At 47.6% G+C, this 15,895-nt stretch overlaps 1 protein-coding gene across 8 annotated transcripts in view; it reads right to left on the minus strand.

Annotated features, from left to right (window-relative positions):
- The window catches only part of LOC133399590 (disabled homolog 2-interacting protein-like), a 33,898-nt gene extending 24,733 nt beyond the window's left edge, over nt 1-9,165 (minus strand). For 5 of the 8 annotated variants that reach the window (XM_061671158.1, XM_061671156.1, XM_061671155.1 and 2 more), the window contains exons 1-3: nt 8,977-9,059; nt 366-510; nt 112-284 (exon numbers count right to left, since the gene is read on the minus strand). In XM_061671158.1, coding sequence (XP_061527142.1) covers nt 112-284; nt 366-510; nt 8,977-8,990 — 332 coding nt within the window. In that variant the 5' untranslated portion in view covers nt 8,991-9,059. Of the gene's footprint in view, nt 1-111; nt 285-365; nt 511-6,184; nt 6,360-8,976; nt 9,072-9,146 lie in introns of those variants that run through there. The other 3 variants (XM_061671159.1, XM_061671160.1, XM_061671157.1) reach the window with 3 other exon arrangements.
- Between the last annotated feature and the right edge of the window lie 6,730 nt (nt 9,166-15,895).

The following is a 15,895-nucleotide window of genomic DNA, read 5'->3' on the forward strand; positions in this document are numbered from 1 at the left end:
GGAGACGAGATGAAGTGAAGGAAGGAGACTAGGTGAATGAAGAACATCAGGTGAAGTAAGGAGACAAGGCAACGGTAAGAAAGGCGATGAGGTGACGGAAGGAGACGTCACCTCTTCTTGGCGGGTAAGTCCTTGGCTTCGATGACCCACAGCGTCAGAAGGTTCTCGACGCGTCGGCTGTTGTCTTTGTTGGGCTGCACGGCTCGGCGCAGGTTCTCCATCCACTTGTCTCGCTCAGCCGCCGAGCGGCACGAGAAGCACTTGGTCCCCGTAGAGGTTGTCACCTGGCGAACGGCCGCACACGACACGATGAGACTCAAGACGGTCACGGCGCTCGCGAGCCGACTGACAGACAGATATCTGACCTCAAAGCAGTAGTCCTGGCCCAGAAGCGACGAGTGAACGGGTTTGATGATCACCGATTGGTCCATTTTCAGCTCCAAAGAGGCCACGCCCCCAGCACCTAAAACTGACTCCTGGCTCGTGCAGCGCAGCCGACGCATCACACACCTGGACATAACACAAGCGAGGAACAGCGTCTCTACATCGCACGTCCATCCCACGTCCGTCCGCTCTTGCGCTCTGCCCCCAAAGTCGAGGGAAACCTTATCATCAATTCAGGAATCAAGTGTCGAACCACTGATTCATCAAGAAAGTGTCTGAAGGACTTTTCTCACTGCATTCGCTCAGTGTGAAAGGCCACCAAGTCAAAGCGCAATTTTGCCGGCAACGGGGGTGAAGCCATCCCATATTTGGAAATGCTGACGGAGCAGGCAACCAGGAAGTGAACAGAAAGGTTTTTCCCCCTGAAGACGTAGACCGCACCTCGGGAGATGTCACTGTCTTTTTCACAAAAGAAAGCCCTGGCGTTGATCATTTTAAGACGAACTGCAGAAAAAAAAAGGATATGGGTTCATCCCATTCTAATGGCTCGTCGGAACCTCGGAGAGTTTCAGCTTGTTCGTGAGCTACAATTTTACCCAGGCCGCTTTGAGGTATATTTCAGGCTAAGCAGAGATTTCGGGACAAAGAGAAAGCCCATGTATTAGAGCGTCCTCCATTTTCCCCTTTGCCCTTTACAGTACATGTCCGCCAAAATAGGACTCAGATGTCACTCCGCCAGCCTCTCTCCCATTGAAGGAGCCTTTTGACGATACCGCGTCAATGCGCCAGTTTAGAACATTTTTCTATCCGATGACGCCCTCTGCACTGACGAGACGCTCGGCATTGCGTCAAAACGCGCGACGCCTCAGCGTACACACATGAATGGGAAAGTCGAGGGCATCAGACGCTTTTCCTAGTGCAGTGTGAAAAGCAGTGGCAACATCTTTGTGGCATATTCAAAAAAAGATGGAATGAGCACTTTAAACGGCTCTAAAAATCCTTCAGAAAAAATACAGAAAAAAACAATTGATGACTGATGTGCACGACCTATTGTACTGCCAGCACCGTTCTTCTTACCAATGATGGTCCACATACACTATTTAGGTCTAATTTTTAGCGCATGTGACGCCATTTGAAACGTCACGGTCACTGGGTCGCATCTGCTTGGAGAACCCAGAACCCATTTATTCGTGGCGGGCCGCCACGAGTGAATTTTGTCACGATCTGTTCGTCCTTGCCATAAATGTAGCATGTAATTACACACCGGTCAGTAGGTGGCGGTATACATTACCCACGCCAAGATGCCCAGCTTGGTCTGCCAGGAAGGAAGAGGCTCAAGACAAATCGGACCGCCAGCGCGAATCTCAAGGGACACGAACAGACAAAGGTAAGAATGAAGGTAAACAAGTAACGCTAACACGAGGGAAAAAAAACACACAGGCACAGGGAGAACATGCAAACTGCAGACAGGAAGGCTGGAGCGTGGTTTGAACCCACGACCTCTGAACTGTGAGGCAGTTGTGCCAACCAGTCGTTCACTGTGCCTAGACTAACCGTGTCTACATGAAAAATGACGTATGAATATGATGAATATTGGCGGCACGGTGAACAACTGGTTAGCACATCTGCCTTACAGTTCTGAAGTTGCGGGTTCAAATCCGGCCTCCCCTGTGTGAAGTTTGCATGTTCTCCCCGTGCCTGCGTGGGTTTTCTCCAGGTACTCCGGTTTCCTCCCACATCCCAAAAACATGCATGTAGGTTGATCAAAGACTCTAAATTGCCCGTAGGTATGAATGGTTGTTTGTCTATATGTACCCTGTGATTGGCTGGTGACCTCTTGCCCGAAGTCATCTGAGATCGGTGCCTGCACACGCGCGACCCTGGTGAGGGCACGCGGTTTAGATAATGGATGGATGGACGCAGATATTTTACATTATTGACATTATATAATGAAGTGGCTGGGATGAGAATCAGCACCTCCAAATCTGAGACCATGGTCCTCAGTCGGAAAAGGGTGGCGTGCCCGCTCCAGGTCGGGGATGAGATCCTGCCCCAAGTGGGGGTGTTCAAGTATCTTGGGGTCTTGTTCAAGAGTGAGGGAAGAATGGATCGGTGCAGCGTCTGCAGTGATGCAGACTTTGTATCGGTCCGTTGTGGTAAAGAAGGAGCTAAGTCGAAAGGCGAAGCTCTCGATTTACCGGACGATCTACGTTCCTACCCTCACCTATGGTCACGAGCTGTGGGTCGTGACCAAAAGAAGGAGGTCCCGGGTACAAGCGGCTGAAATGAGTTTCCTCCGCAGGGTGTCCGGGCTCTCCCTTAGAAATAGGGTGAGAAGCTCGGTCATCAATGACTGGCTCAGAGTAGAGCCGCGGCTCCTCCACATTGAGAGGAGCCAGATGAGGTGGCTGGGGCATCTGATTCCTCCCTGATGAGGTGTTCCGGTCACGTCCCACCAGAAGGAGACCCCGGGGACGACGCTGGAGAGACTACGTCTCCCGGCTGGCCTGGGAACGCCTCGGGATCCCACCGGAAGAGCTGGATGAAGTGGCTGGGGAGAGGGAAGTCTGGGCGTCCCTGCTAAAGCTACTGCCCCCGCGACCCGACCTCGGATAAGCGCTAGAAAATGGATGGATGGACATTATAGAATATAAAAATGGTACTTCAGATGTGTGTAAAACTTTACTGTGGAACTTCGTGTGACAAACTTAGTTAGTTCCGTGACCCCGTATGTAACCCGAAACATTCTTAAACTAAAGTAATGTTTGTCATTGAAATGAATGGAAATGCAATTAATACGTTCCAGCCCAAAATTATGTTACACTTATCTTTTTTTTAATCAGTGTTTGTGGATAAAAATAAGTATAGGGCACTAAAGAAATAAGTGAAAACCCACAAATCTAAAGAAATGAAACACTTAATGATAATAGTTTATTGCAACTCAGGAGGGGGAAGGGGAGGAACGCAGCTCCTTATTGAAGAAGAGTTTTCTTCCATAATAACAGGGAGATTCTCATTCAGGTGTTTTTTCTTTTGTCTGTTTCTTTTCTAATTCATTGGTTAATTTTGGCATAAGAAAACGATCCGGGGAAGCTTGTTTTTCTCTGTTTAGAAAAAAAACACCATTCCGCACGACAATATCGCACCTACTTCTGTGTTCAATCATAAAGTAATCGCATCTGTGATTGGCTGAATGTGCTTGGATGGAACTTCCGCCTAGCAAACATCTGTGTGAAGAGCTATTTTGAAGTGATCACGTCCACGTTTACTGTTCATTGTCCTAATTAAAGCGGTGCTACAATTCAATCAATAACATACATGCTGTAAATAGTATTTTTTTGATGAAAAAATTATTTGCGGACTTCTTTTAGCACATGAATCACAAACGCTAGTAGGTTTGTGACTGGACGCTCAAAAAGCGTAACAGATTTCCGCCTACGCTGCGGAGCAGAAAACTAGTTTTCATCTTACAGCAATGCGTTATGCACGGAGTCAATGATCAGCACAACATAGATCCTTCTTTTTGTCCATACCAAGACCGTTCGCAAACTGAAAATAATACGTAACTAGAGGTATGTTTTCTCCGAACATTTTGCACGTCACCCGAATGGTTCGCAAACCGGGTAGTTCGAAACCTGAGGTTCCACAGCAGATGGGATACGAGCAGTGTTTGGAAGATGACTTTGGAATTGTAACTGGTTACAATTACAAGTTACCTTGTTGAAAATGTAATAGCAGTGTCACTATTTTAATTACATTCTCAAAGTAATATAACTATTTACATTTGTTTAGATTCTGATTAATTTTCTTAATTTTGAATGAATGCATCAACAGGACCCTTGGATGTTTCCTTGAAAAAGTGGATTAAAACCATAGATCATTATTTTGGAATTAACAACATATTTGTTCTTTACACAAATGATAAACTGAAAACAAAACATGATGAAATGTAAATATATAATGAACAATGATTGTTAAATCCTACAGTATGTGTAGGCTAAAGTATGTGGAAAACCACCATACAATACCATGTTGATTGTTGAGCAAATGACAATTTAGACAATATCGCTTCATATGACAACCCAGGTATGTGAATGTTTTATAAGGAAAATCTCAAATTATAAAGATGAAACTGTTCAAAGTCACTGCTCTTTTATGTGTTCAAAAGAGTAACTACGAGTCGAACATTTTCAAAATGGCAGACAAACAAATAGATTGCACCACAAGGTGGCGCTTGGAAGTCCATCCATCCATCCATCCATCCATCCATCCATTTTCTAAGCCGCTTCTCCTCACTAGGGTCGCGGGAGGGCTGGAGCCTACCCAGCTACCATCGGGCAGGAGGCTGGGTACACCCTGAACTGGTTGCCAGCCAATCGCAGGGCACATACAAACAAACAACCATTCGCACTCACATTCACACCTACAGGCAATTTAGAGTTGTCAATTAACCTAGCATGCATGTTTTTGGGATGTGGGAGGAAACTGGAGTGCTCGGAGAAAACTCACGCAGACACGGGGAGAACACGCAAACTCCACACAGGCGGGGCCGGGGATTGAATCCCAGTCCTCAGAACTGTGAGGCAGACGCTCTAACCAGTCACCAACGTTCCACCCGCTTGGAAGTCATATTTGGAAAAATATGTCATCTTTGAGAATACCGCAGAATGGCACATGACCAGAGAGAGCCAATCGCAAGAGTCGGCTTTAGAAGGAGGAAGTGATATGAAAAGAAAATCTGAGCTTTTGCGGCTATTTTTCAAATGTAACAAAAATTCTAATCAATAAAATCTCGAAAAGCAACTGCAATTCAATTGCACATTTTCTCCCAGTCATGTCCTTCAATCCATCCTTTCTCAATACCGCTTATCCCGTCCGGGGTCACGAGCTGCAGGAGCCGATCCCGGCTGACTTCGGGCAAAAGGCGGACTACACCCTGAACTGGTCGTCAGTCGGTCACAGGGCACATATAGACACAAACAACCGTTCGTACTCATGTTCACGCCGTCACTGAGTGGGAACTGAAGCCACGCTGCCTGCACCCAAGTCAGGCCAAAGCACCTACACCGTCAGTGACTCCCAGTAATGTCATGGATTACAATTACATACATTTTGGAATTGCATCACGTAATCTCGTTACATGTAATTTAGTTACTCCACAACACTGGAAGTAAATATACGAGACTTTAAACATGTTATTATGTTACTTTCAATGTACATATTACCATCTATTCTAAGCGCTATATTTATTTTTAATCACACACTGAAAAAGGCAAGTATAATTGAAGTTTCGGTCTTGAATGGATTAATTGCATTTTCATTTATTTCAATGGGAAACATTGAAATAAATGTTTCCCATTGAAATTCAGTTTACGAATGTTTCAGGTCATAAAGGGGGTAACTTGAGATGATCACCTCATTTTCTGACATCCCATAATATTATAATAAAGTGCTAATCCCTGGTCAAACCATCCTATTTTTCCTTTAAACCTAAATTTAAATTCAATGGTTCAATTGATAAATACATGTATGAGGAGGGCGGTACAGTATTTCTTATACATGCTATGCGTGTGCGCGCGGACACACGCACACGCACGCATGTTTGGGGACATGCAGTGCGGCTCGTTATTTCTTGTGACGATTGAACGTGTGGACGCGTGAGCACAGGTTGACTTTCGTATTCGTGTCGATTAAAATCTTAGCTAGATTAGCCACATGCTAATGTAGCAGCGAGCGAAATGCACGCACACGCACTGCGGATGGGTGTCTGTTGTGAGGACAAAAGAGGAGAAATACTCACAAAGCATTCTCCGAGGAGGAAGACGAGGCTTACTCATCAGTGCTCCTCTGAAGCAAACAAGACCCCAAGAAAGACAACCCTGCCGATCCTGTCTGCCTGTGCGCGTGTCTGTGGGCACACGCGCGCGCCTGCGTGCGTGTGTCTCCTAGCTACAGCTGCCGGAGGCTCCAGCAGCGGCCCCTCCCATCAGGGATGCTGCCCTACTTCCTCTCCTCCATCTTTGAAAGCCTGCAGCTGCCGAGCAAGGACGCACAGTGACGACATTTCTTCTGCACACCTCCAGTGCACACACATGAGATTACGAAGCCACTCGTGCACCTTATTTGTAGCTTATTTCAAGCTCTCTCCACCTCTACTGTGTACGACTTTGTAGCTTTACATCAGACTTCATCTTCAATGCAGCTACAATGTGCATGTTTGCATCACACCTGACCTTCTATAACCTCTATTGACCCTATTTAAAGCAGGTTTCATGTCTTTGTACGTCAAATATGCGCAGTCGCCCGCGCATTTTCGCGCTTCTGCCTTCCCAAATTCAGCTCTTCTTGGATTTTTGGGGAATCTATCTGCCGTTATTTGCGGAAAAACTCACCTAATCGCTGTTGTTGTGCTCAGGCCAAAGCATTAATAGTATTAATTTGGCGCCATCTTGGTGCAAAGCAACAGTGTTGACGTGAACTGGGGTGCTTGATTGAGACAAAAGTAGTGCTTTGCTGCCATCATGTGGCATCTTGGTGCAAAAGGACTGTTAAAATGAGTTGAGCAGTTTCATTTGGGCAAATGTAGTGCTTTGCTGACATCTTGTGGCATCTTGGTGGCAAGGGACTATGTTAAAGTGAGTTGAGGAGTTTCATTTGGGCAAAAGTAGTGCTTTGCTCCTGTCTTTTGCCATCCGTATACAGTTACAGTAGTCTCTGATTTATCCCTTGCGTTACCTTCCAGAACCTGCGGGACAGACGAAAATCCACCAAGTAACGACCCTATATTAATTTGATTATTTACATATATTTTAAAGCTTTATGCATAATACCAATACAAAATATGCATGTGAGGTGTAGGTATTATTTCTGCCCACATGGGGTGGCCATCCTCACATTCTACAGCACTGTAGTATCTGTGACTTTGAATGTGTGTGCCTTTAAAAGTGCAGGGCCTGACCTGGCGAGTGACGTGCGAGTCAGTCAGTGAGAGTGTAGAGTTGGCTGGCTGTTAACTGGCTGTCAGCCAGTCTGTGCCTTCAGTCCTTGGGTGTCAGTTTGGGTTGTACGTGTTGATTGCGGTAGCGTTTGTTCACTAAAGCGATTTGTATTGCGCAGGCAGCTGGATTTGCTCATGACCACCTGTGGACCGATTACAATTGGTTCCACCGAGCAGAGGTGGGCTATATTAAGTTAGCTCACGATGTTTACCGTAGATGTGCTGTTGTGTAGGCCGGCCGTGCTTTGCAATTTATCTTCTTTTTTGAAGTGTGAAAAGACCCTAAACTTTGGCTATTGCCCATCTTTTACTAACTCTTTCCTGCTCGCTTGCGCTTATTCCTATGCGAGTCTGCAGTAACTTTTAGTGCACGTGGAAATTCCACCGTACAGTGAAAAATCTGCAATTTAAGAGAGCTGTATGTTTTAAGAATGGGCAAAAGTGAAGCACGATACGGTGAGGGACGACTGTATAACCTTTTTGGGAGGCATCTAGCCGCTATATGCGCAACGCCACGTGACCAACACGGAACTTCCTGTGTATGCTTCGCTCACAATCATACCTAGGTTTTATTATATGATTGTTGGAAGCCAAACTTGCTAAAATGTTTGTTTCCTTTATGGCTGGTGTCTTCAAACAAAGTAAAATACATGCATATCATTTATTTTTACAAATATGATATCCATTCATCCATCCATTTCCTTTACCGCTTATCCTCACACAGGTCGCGGGCGTGCTGGAAATATGGCAAATATGATATCCTGCATGTAAATATGAAAGACCCCCTAACACCCCCTATTGTCATCTTTGGTGGCTCTGTGGTGACATCTTGAATTTAAAGAAAGACATTGTAGTTCTTACCGGTGCTTTGAAACGGTCGCCTTCCCCTTCACCCAAGTGAGCCGGAAGTGCTTTTACCTGATTTGCCGTATGCGGGAGTACTTTGCGCATAGACCGGATTACTCACAGATTTTGGCGATGAGCAGCAAGGCTCGGTCCCCCCCTTAGATATGAAGCCGCGATATTCCAGCGTGCTGTAGCAGCCCGGCTAGCCACGTTGGAGCGGTAGATGTCTCCATCAGAGACAATGCACGGACATGAAAATCAAGTCGTAAATTTTTAATTTCTCAATTGATTTTCACGAGGTTTACTTTTTTGTCAACGCCAAAGCGGGTGCTATCAATAGAACATTAGAAAAAAAGGACCCAAAAATATTTTTACATGTGAAAGGTCACTCACAGTATTGTACGGCGTTGTACACAATCGTTTGCAGCACAATGTCTCGCTATCCTTTTGGTCTTTTTGTTTTCTTTCAGTCCACACACGGACCGCGATGACGACTTTGACCCTCCTAGCCTCCTCGCCGCACGCACGCGTCTCCGAAGGGGCGTGTCGTAGCTACCTACTCATATCTGTGCGGTCCCCCACCAATAGCGGGGAAACACTGTATACTGTACCTGTAATATGACATTTATTATATATCTATGTACTGTAGCTTTAAAGTAACACATTTAAGGAATATTTCGCTGCTGTGCGTCCTATGAATCCATAAAAGTGATACGTATGTAGCCGTGATGAAACCTATTTGGTGTTACCTGCGCTCATGCATGTTGACGCCACTCTGATGAAGGACTTTCGGGTGCGAGCGACTTCTGCGGAGGGATCGCTTCAGCCTGCTGGACAGGAAAGCCTGCGCGGTAAACGGGAACAAGACGCAAATCAGACAGATATGACCAGCCGCCTGCAACACCGGCGAGCGTCTCACCGTCACTTTGGTGGTGGGCGTGTCCAAGGTGGCACTGGCGAGCGCGCTCAGCGGACGTACACTTCTCTCGGGATGCTCTGGAAAAGGAGTACAGCGGTCGTGTTGGCTTAGCTAAGAGCTAGCGACTTAGCCAATTGGTTAGCGTCAAAGACTAATTGAGTCGATGTCCATTTTTACAGCGCTTGTCCTCACTGGCTAAATGGAGATTGGTCAGCAGTCAATCAGGGGCCAACATGTAGTCCAGTGGTTCTCAAACTGTGGTACGCAAGCTCCCTCGAGTGGTATACGAAGGAGTCTGAGAATTAAATGTTCCAACTGGGCCTACTGTTACAGTGGCTTATAATTATAACAATAATAACAATAATAGGCGGCACGGTGGCCGACTGGTTAGAGCGTCAGCCTCACAGTTCTGAGGACCCGGGTTCAATCCCCGGCCCCGCCTGTCTGGAGTTTGCATGTTCTCCCCGTGCCTGCGTGGGTTTTCTCTGGGCACTCCGGTTTCCTCCCACATCCCAAAAACATGCATTGATTGGAGACTCTAAATTGCCTGTAGGCATGACTGTGAGTGCGAATGTTTGTTTGTTTCTATGTGCCCTGCGATTGGCTGGCAACCAGTTCAGGGTGTACCCTGCCTCCTGCCCGATGACAGCTGGGATTGGCTCCAGCACGCCCGCGACCCTAGTGAGGAGAAGCGGCTCAGAAAATGGATGGATGGATAACAATAATTATAATAATAACAATAAACCTTTTAGGAACACAACCTTTGCTTCGTTTTTAATGTTTTTGTCACGATGTGAGTTGGATTTGACCCAAGAGCAGACTGAGGCGGCGGGATTGATTTTGAATAGTTTATTGCTGGTTGACACAGGGTAAGGATATCAGAGTCGGGGTGGTGGACCGGGACAAGGACCGAGCAGGAAGCGGGAACGGGAGCAGGTGGAGTGGCTCGGCGGCGCGGCTGGAGCAGGTAGCGAGGCGAGGAAGGCAAGGGAGGAACGCTGGAGACGTGAAAGAAAACAATCGGGTGAGTACAGTAGCGGGTCGTAGGATAGTTACTGTCATACCACAAAAAACCTGGAAGTACAAGAATCGGCTGGTGTGTCAATACTCAGACAGAGGGTGTAGAACTTGACAGGTTTTAAATGCAAGCAGCAATCAGTGCTACTCGAAGACAGGTGCTGATTGCCTGGTAGAAAGAGGGGGAGAGGGAAAAACGAGGCACAGGGCACCACCCAAGCTCCAAAAGAGGAACTGCGGGGGATGGATCGTAACAGTTTTTTTGTTTTTAACACCGGGGCTGAGTACATGACTGTATTTTAATGTTGCTCATTATGGTGGGACTTGGAGAGACGAGTCATTTTTGGGTGGTACTTGGGTTGGAAAGTTTGAAAATCACTGATGTAGAGAAACAACGGACTGGCCGTCCACCATTATCAGGGCACATGGAGATAAACTGTCATTCCAATTTGATGGTCTGGTTGGCTGGAGTTGCACAAATGCACACATGTAAATACATGCCTCTCTCTCTCTCTCTCTCTCTCTCTCTCTCTCTCTCTCTCTCTCTCTCTCTCTCTCTCTCTCTCTCTCTCTCTCTCTCTCTCTCTCTCTCTCTCTCTCTATATATATATATATATATATATATATATATATATATATATAAGTGCTAGAGGACTCTGCATCTTTTTGCACAATTGTCAAAAAATAAAAATAAAAAATTGTACCGTCATTACCAGACAACTAGCAACCCTTTACTGCTCATTCACTGGTTTTTTTTGTCAATGTCTTTCTGTCTCCAAAGTGTTCTCCGTCAATTGACTGTCTGTTGTCGTACTCGAGCGGCTCCAACTACCGGAGACAAATTCCTTGTGTGTTTTTTGGCCATACTTGGCAAATAAGGATGATTCTGATTCTGATATGTATACTGTATACACACACACACACACATTACACGCATATACACTTTGTCGCTTCTGTCTTTTCATTAAAAGTCCCTCACAAGGGAAAATAAATGTCTTGTAATTTGACACACCATATAAGAATCTTCTCTCCTTTATTCTTTGCTCATCTGCGTTGCAGTGGTGAGTGCAGATTATGATTTGAATTTATGACATGATGTCACTGAGATTAAGAATGTAATCTCCCCAAATCTGGCCCCTGCCTCCGTACACACACACAAACAATGAAATAGAAACAATAAAAGTTGTTCTTACCAATTGCATCTTCAAAAACCTCGTCCATTGTATGTTTGTGTGTGTGTGCGTGGGGGGGAGCGTGTGTGCGTGTCAAGTGTTCTTCACCTTTGTGGGCGGAGTTAGAATTTGCCGAGGTCACATGGAGGCGGTATTTTAGCAACCACACAGTACAAGACTCCGCCCTCTCTGAGACCAGGAAAGGATGAGCCTGACAAACAAAAACAACAACAAATATGAAATATTACTTGATGGAAAGACCGGCGGACAGTTGGGCTGCAAATAAAATCTCACATTTACTTTTTTATTTTTAAAATGCAATTTCTGATTTTTATCAAAGTTTTCCCCTCCGTTGCAGTAACGTAAATGTCGAGAAAATCCCTTTTGTCAAAACCTGCACGAAAACACAAACTTTCATGAAAAATATTTGAAGTGTTCGACAATCCATCGTCAGAACTTCGTGACTCGGCCGGTCCGTATGTTTCTTGGCGGCTACCTCGCTCTTTTCTCACGTCAACTTGCCACGTCAACTGACCTTGATGTGACCATAATGAGGGCCTTTTGAGGCCACCTGTGTTCATCTCCCTCCCTCACCAATCAGACCCTGAACCCTGTTCACAAACACCCAAAGTGCATCGCTGACCTCGTTTGCTCCAACCAATCTCGTTTGGCAACACGCTTCGCCAATTATTTGTCCCGTTGATAGAGCTATTCTCTCTCAACTTCCTTTCAAAAAGCTTTTTGTTCCGAGCTTAAGTGCCATTTTTGTTATGCGATCTAACTCTAATTTCTTCTGGGTGATATTTGACAATGTTCAGCGCCGTTAACAACGAGGCGGCTGACAGAGTGGCCTTGTTAGTGAAAGCGACGCATGTCAACGGGGATGCGCTTTCAACTACGAATCACCTCGAAAAATTAATTCCAGTGAAGGGATCAAATCGATGACTTGCCCACACTGATCAACTGATTGATTTGTGAAGTCGACTAAAGACCTTTAATGTGAAAAGGTGCGTAGGAAGTGACATGACTTCACCTCCAGGTTGCCCAGCAACAGCAGACGAGTGTCGGAGAGGATGCCCAACATCCTGGTCCACGAGTCTGGCTCCGCTCTCTGGCCGCATGACAACCAATGGATGGAGGCGCTCTTCAGCTCTGCGACATCAACAAAATGGATCAGGACAGGAAGTCAAATGTTCTGACAACTTGCTCAATAGGACAGTGCACAGGTGAAACCAGGATACGCTAGTAGTTGCAGATGGAGGTTGGTGCGCCGGGCCAGTCTGGAGTCTGCTGGATTTCAGTCTGTCCACTAAGAATGACACGAATAGAGAGTGGCTGGATACAAGAGCAGTCGGAGGCAGATGTGAAAGGGTGAATAGTTTATTGATGAAAGGTAATGGCGGTGGTCCTCGGTGGTTTGGCAGGCGGCGGTGTGGACAAGTGGCAGGCAGTGATGAGGACAGGCAGCTGGCTTGGCGGCAGGAATTACGTGGATCAGGAACACGGTGGGGAAACACACTGGAACAAGGAGACACAGGAGTCAAAAAGGGAACGAGGAATAGGGTGACTTACAGGAGGTAAATGGGCCGTGGTACCACTGAAAGTAACTGCAATACTTCGGCGAGGATTTCCTGGAACAGGCAGGTTTATATATCGGTGGTGATAAGGCTGATTGGAGACACGTGCTGAAAACAGAGAAGGGAGGGGAGAGAGAAAGAGAACACAAAGCGCCCTCCCGGCTACAATAATGGAACTGCAGGCAGTATATGACAGTACCCCCCTCTCAACGGACGCCTCCAGGCGTCCTGCCAGGCTTCCTCGGGTGAGCCACATAGAAGTCGTCCAAAAGGGTATGATCGAGTATTAGTTTCCGGGAAATCCACGACCGCTCCTCCGGCCCATACCTTTCCCAGTCGACTAGGTACTGGAACCCCCTCCCCCTTGGCCTCATGTCGAGGATGCTCGACACCGTGAATGCCGGATGGTCGTCAATAATCCGGGGGGATTTCGGCCGGAGGGCTCAGGGCGCAGGTGGAGAGAAGCTTAAGCAACGAGACGTGGAAGGTTGGGTGAATTTTCAAGGATAGTGGAAGCTTCAACCGGACGGAAGTGGTATTGATGATTTTGGTAATCGGGAAAGGACCAATGAAACGGGGAGTGAGTTTACGGGATTCAGTCTGAAGTGGGAGGTCGTGAGAAGAAAGCAATACAAATTGGCCCACCTTGTATGCGGGTGTCGGGGAGCGATGACGGTCCGCGAGCTGTTTGTTGCATGCAGCGGACCGGGTCAATGCCACACGGACGCCATTCCATACAGCCTGGATACGCTGGAGATGATCCTTGACTGCGGGGACTGCCACTGCCCACTCCCGCTCCTTGAACAATGGCGGTTGGTAACCATAGCAAGCCATGAATGGGGACATACTGATGAGGGAGTTGTGGGCGTACTCAATCCACGGGAGGAATGAGCTCCAGGAGGAGGGGTTGCGTGCGACAACACAACGGAGGGCTGATTCCAGGGATTGGTTTTCCCGCTCTGTCTGGCCGTTGATCTGGGGATGATATCCCGATGACAAGCTGGCTGCTGCGCCCACCGCTTTACAGAATTCCTTCCACACCAGGGTTGAGAACTGAAGACCTCTGTCAGAGACAATATCGATGGGAATACCGTGGAGTCTAAAGACATGCTGGACAAGGAGGTCAGTAGTTTCGAAGGCAGCTAGTAGCTTGGGACAGATTTGGAAAAACGATCGACAATGGTGAGAATGACAGAGTTACCTTTAGAAGGAGGTAGACCGAAGTCCAGAGCAATATGGGACCAAGGGCGGCTGGGGATAGGCAATGGACGCAGCAGCCCAGCTGGGGGCAGGTGTGATGACTTCCCTCGGGCACAGACGGAGCAGGCTTGGACGAACTACCGGGTGTCTTGAACAAGGCTGGGCCACCATAAATGCTGCCGGACGAACTGAATGGTGCGGGTGATGCCTGGATGACAGGTGAGTTTGGAGGTTTGAGCCCATTGAAGAACATCAGAGCGTGCAGAATCCGGTACGAACAGGCAGTTTGGAGGCCCAGTCTTGGGATCCGGGTGAGTTTTTTTGGCCTCCTTAACCACCAGTTCGATTTGCCAAGTGGCAGCACCAACGAAGCACGAGGAAGGAAGAATGGGTTCCGGTTTGTCAGGGCTGGTGGGGGGTGAGTAAAGTCGAGACAGGGCATCAGGTTTGCCGTTTTTGGAGCCAGGATGGAAGGAGAGATTGAAATTAAACCTGCTCAAGAAGAGACCCCAGCGAGCTTGTCGGGGGTTAAGGCGTTTGGCAGAACGGAGGTAAGCGAGATTGTTGTGGTCGGTCCAAATGATAAATGGTTGTTCAGTCCGCTCCAGCCAGTGCCTCCACTCTTCCAAGGCCCATATAATGGCCAGTAGCTCTCGGTTGCCGACATCGTAGTTCCTCTCGGCAGGGAACAGACGACAGGAAAAAAAGGCACAGGGGTGCAGTTTCTGGGTCGTGGAGTCCCGCTGCGAGAGGACAGCCACTGCCCCCGTGTCCGAGGCGTCAACCTCGACCAAAAACTGGAGGGCGGGGTCGGGGTGGCGAAGAATGGGCGCACTGGTGAACAGGGTCTTGAGTCGGTTGAATGCTTGGGATGCTGCTGGGGTCCAACGAAAGAGGGAGCTGGCAGATGTGAGGCTCGTGAGGGGAATAGCGACCTTGCTGTAATCACGGATAAACCGACGGTAGAAATTGGCGAAACCAAGGAAACGTTGTAGTTCTTTGCGGGTGGTGGGAGTGGGCCAGTTAACGACTGTTTGGATCTTGGCAGGGTCGGGTTATAGTTGACCTTTGGAGATGACGTATCCCAGAAAGTGTACGGAGGAGAGGTGGAATTCACACTTTTCAGGTTTAATATATAGCTGGTTTTCAAGGAGACGCTGAATGACTTGGCGTACATGGAGGCGGTGTTCTTCGGGGGAGCGGGAGAAATGAGGATGTCATCAAGGTATACAAATACGAACCGGTTGAGCATGTCACGGAGGACGTCAGTAATAAATGTCTGGAAAACTGCAGGGGCGTTGGTTAAACCGAAGGGCATGACCAGATACTCGAAGTGACCGAGAGGGGTATTGAAGGTGGTCTTCCATTCGTCCCCCTCTCGGATACGGATGAGGTGGTAGGCGTTCCGTAGATCCAATTTGGTGAATACCTGGGCGTCACAGACGGGTTCAAACGAGGGGTCGATGCGGGGAAGCAGAGATTTATTCTTCACGGTGATATCATTGAGACCACGGAAGTCAATACATGGCCGGAGAGTGGTGTCTTTCTTTGCAACAAAAAAGAAGCCGGCCCCAACTGGAGAAGAGGAAGGTCGAATGAGTCCGGAAGCCAGAGAGTCATGGATATAGTCCTCCATAGCCCTCTTCTCAGGTCGGGAAAGGTTGTAGAGACGGCTGGAGGGAAGAGGAGCCCCCGGCAGCAGATTAATAGCACAGTCCTATGGGCGGTGGGGGGGTAGAGAAATGGCCAGGTCTTTACGAAATACTGGAGAGAGATCATGATA

This window comes from Phycodurus eques, chromosome 3, assembly GCF_024500275.1.
Source record: "Phycodurus eques isolate BA_2022a chromosome 3, UOR_Pequ_1.1, whole genome shotgun sequence".
In the NCBI taxonomy this organism is placed as follows: Eukaryota; Metazoa; Chordata; class Actinopteri; order Syngnathiformes; family Syngnathidae; genus Phycodurus; species Phycodurus eques.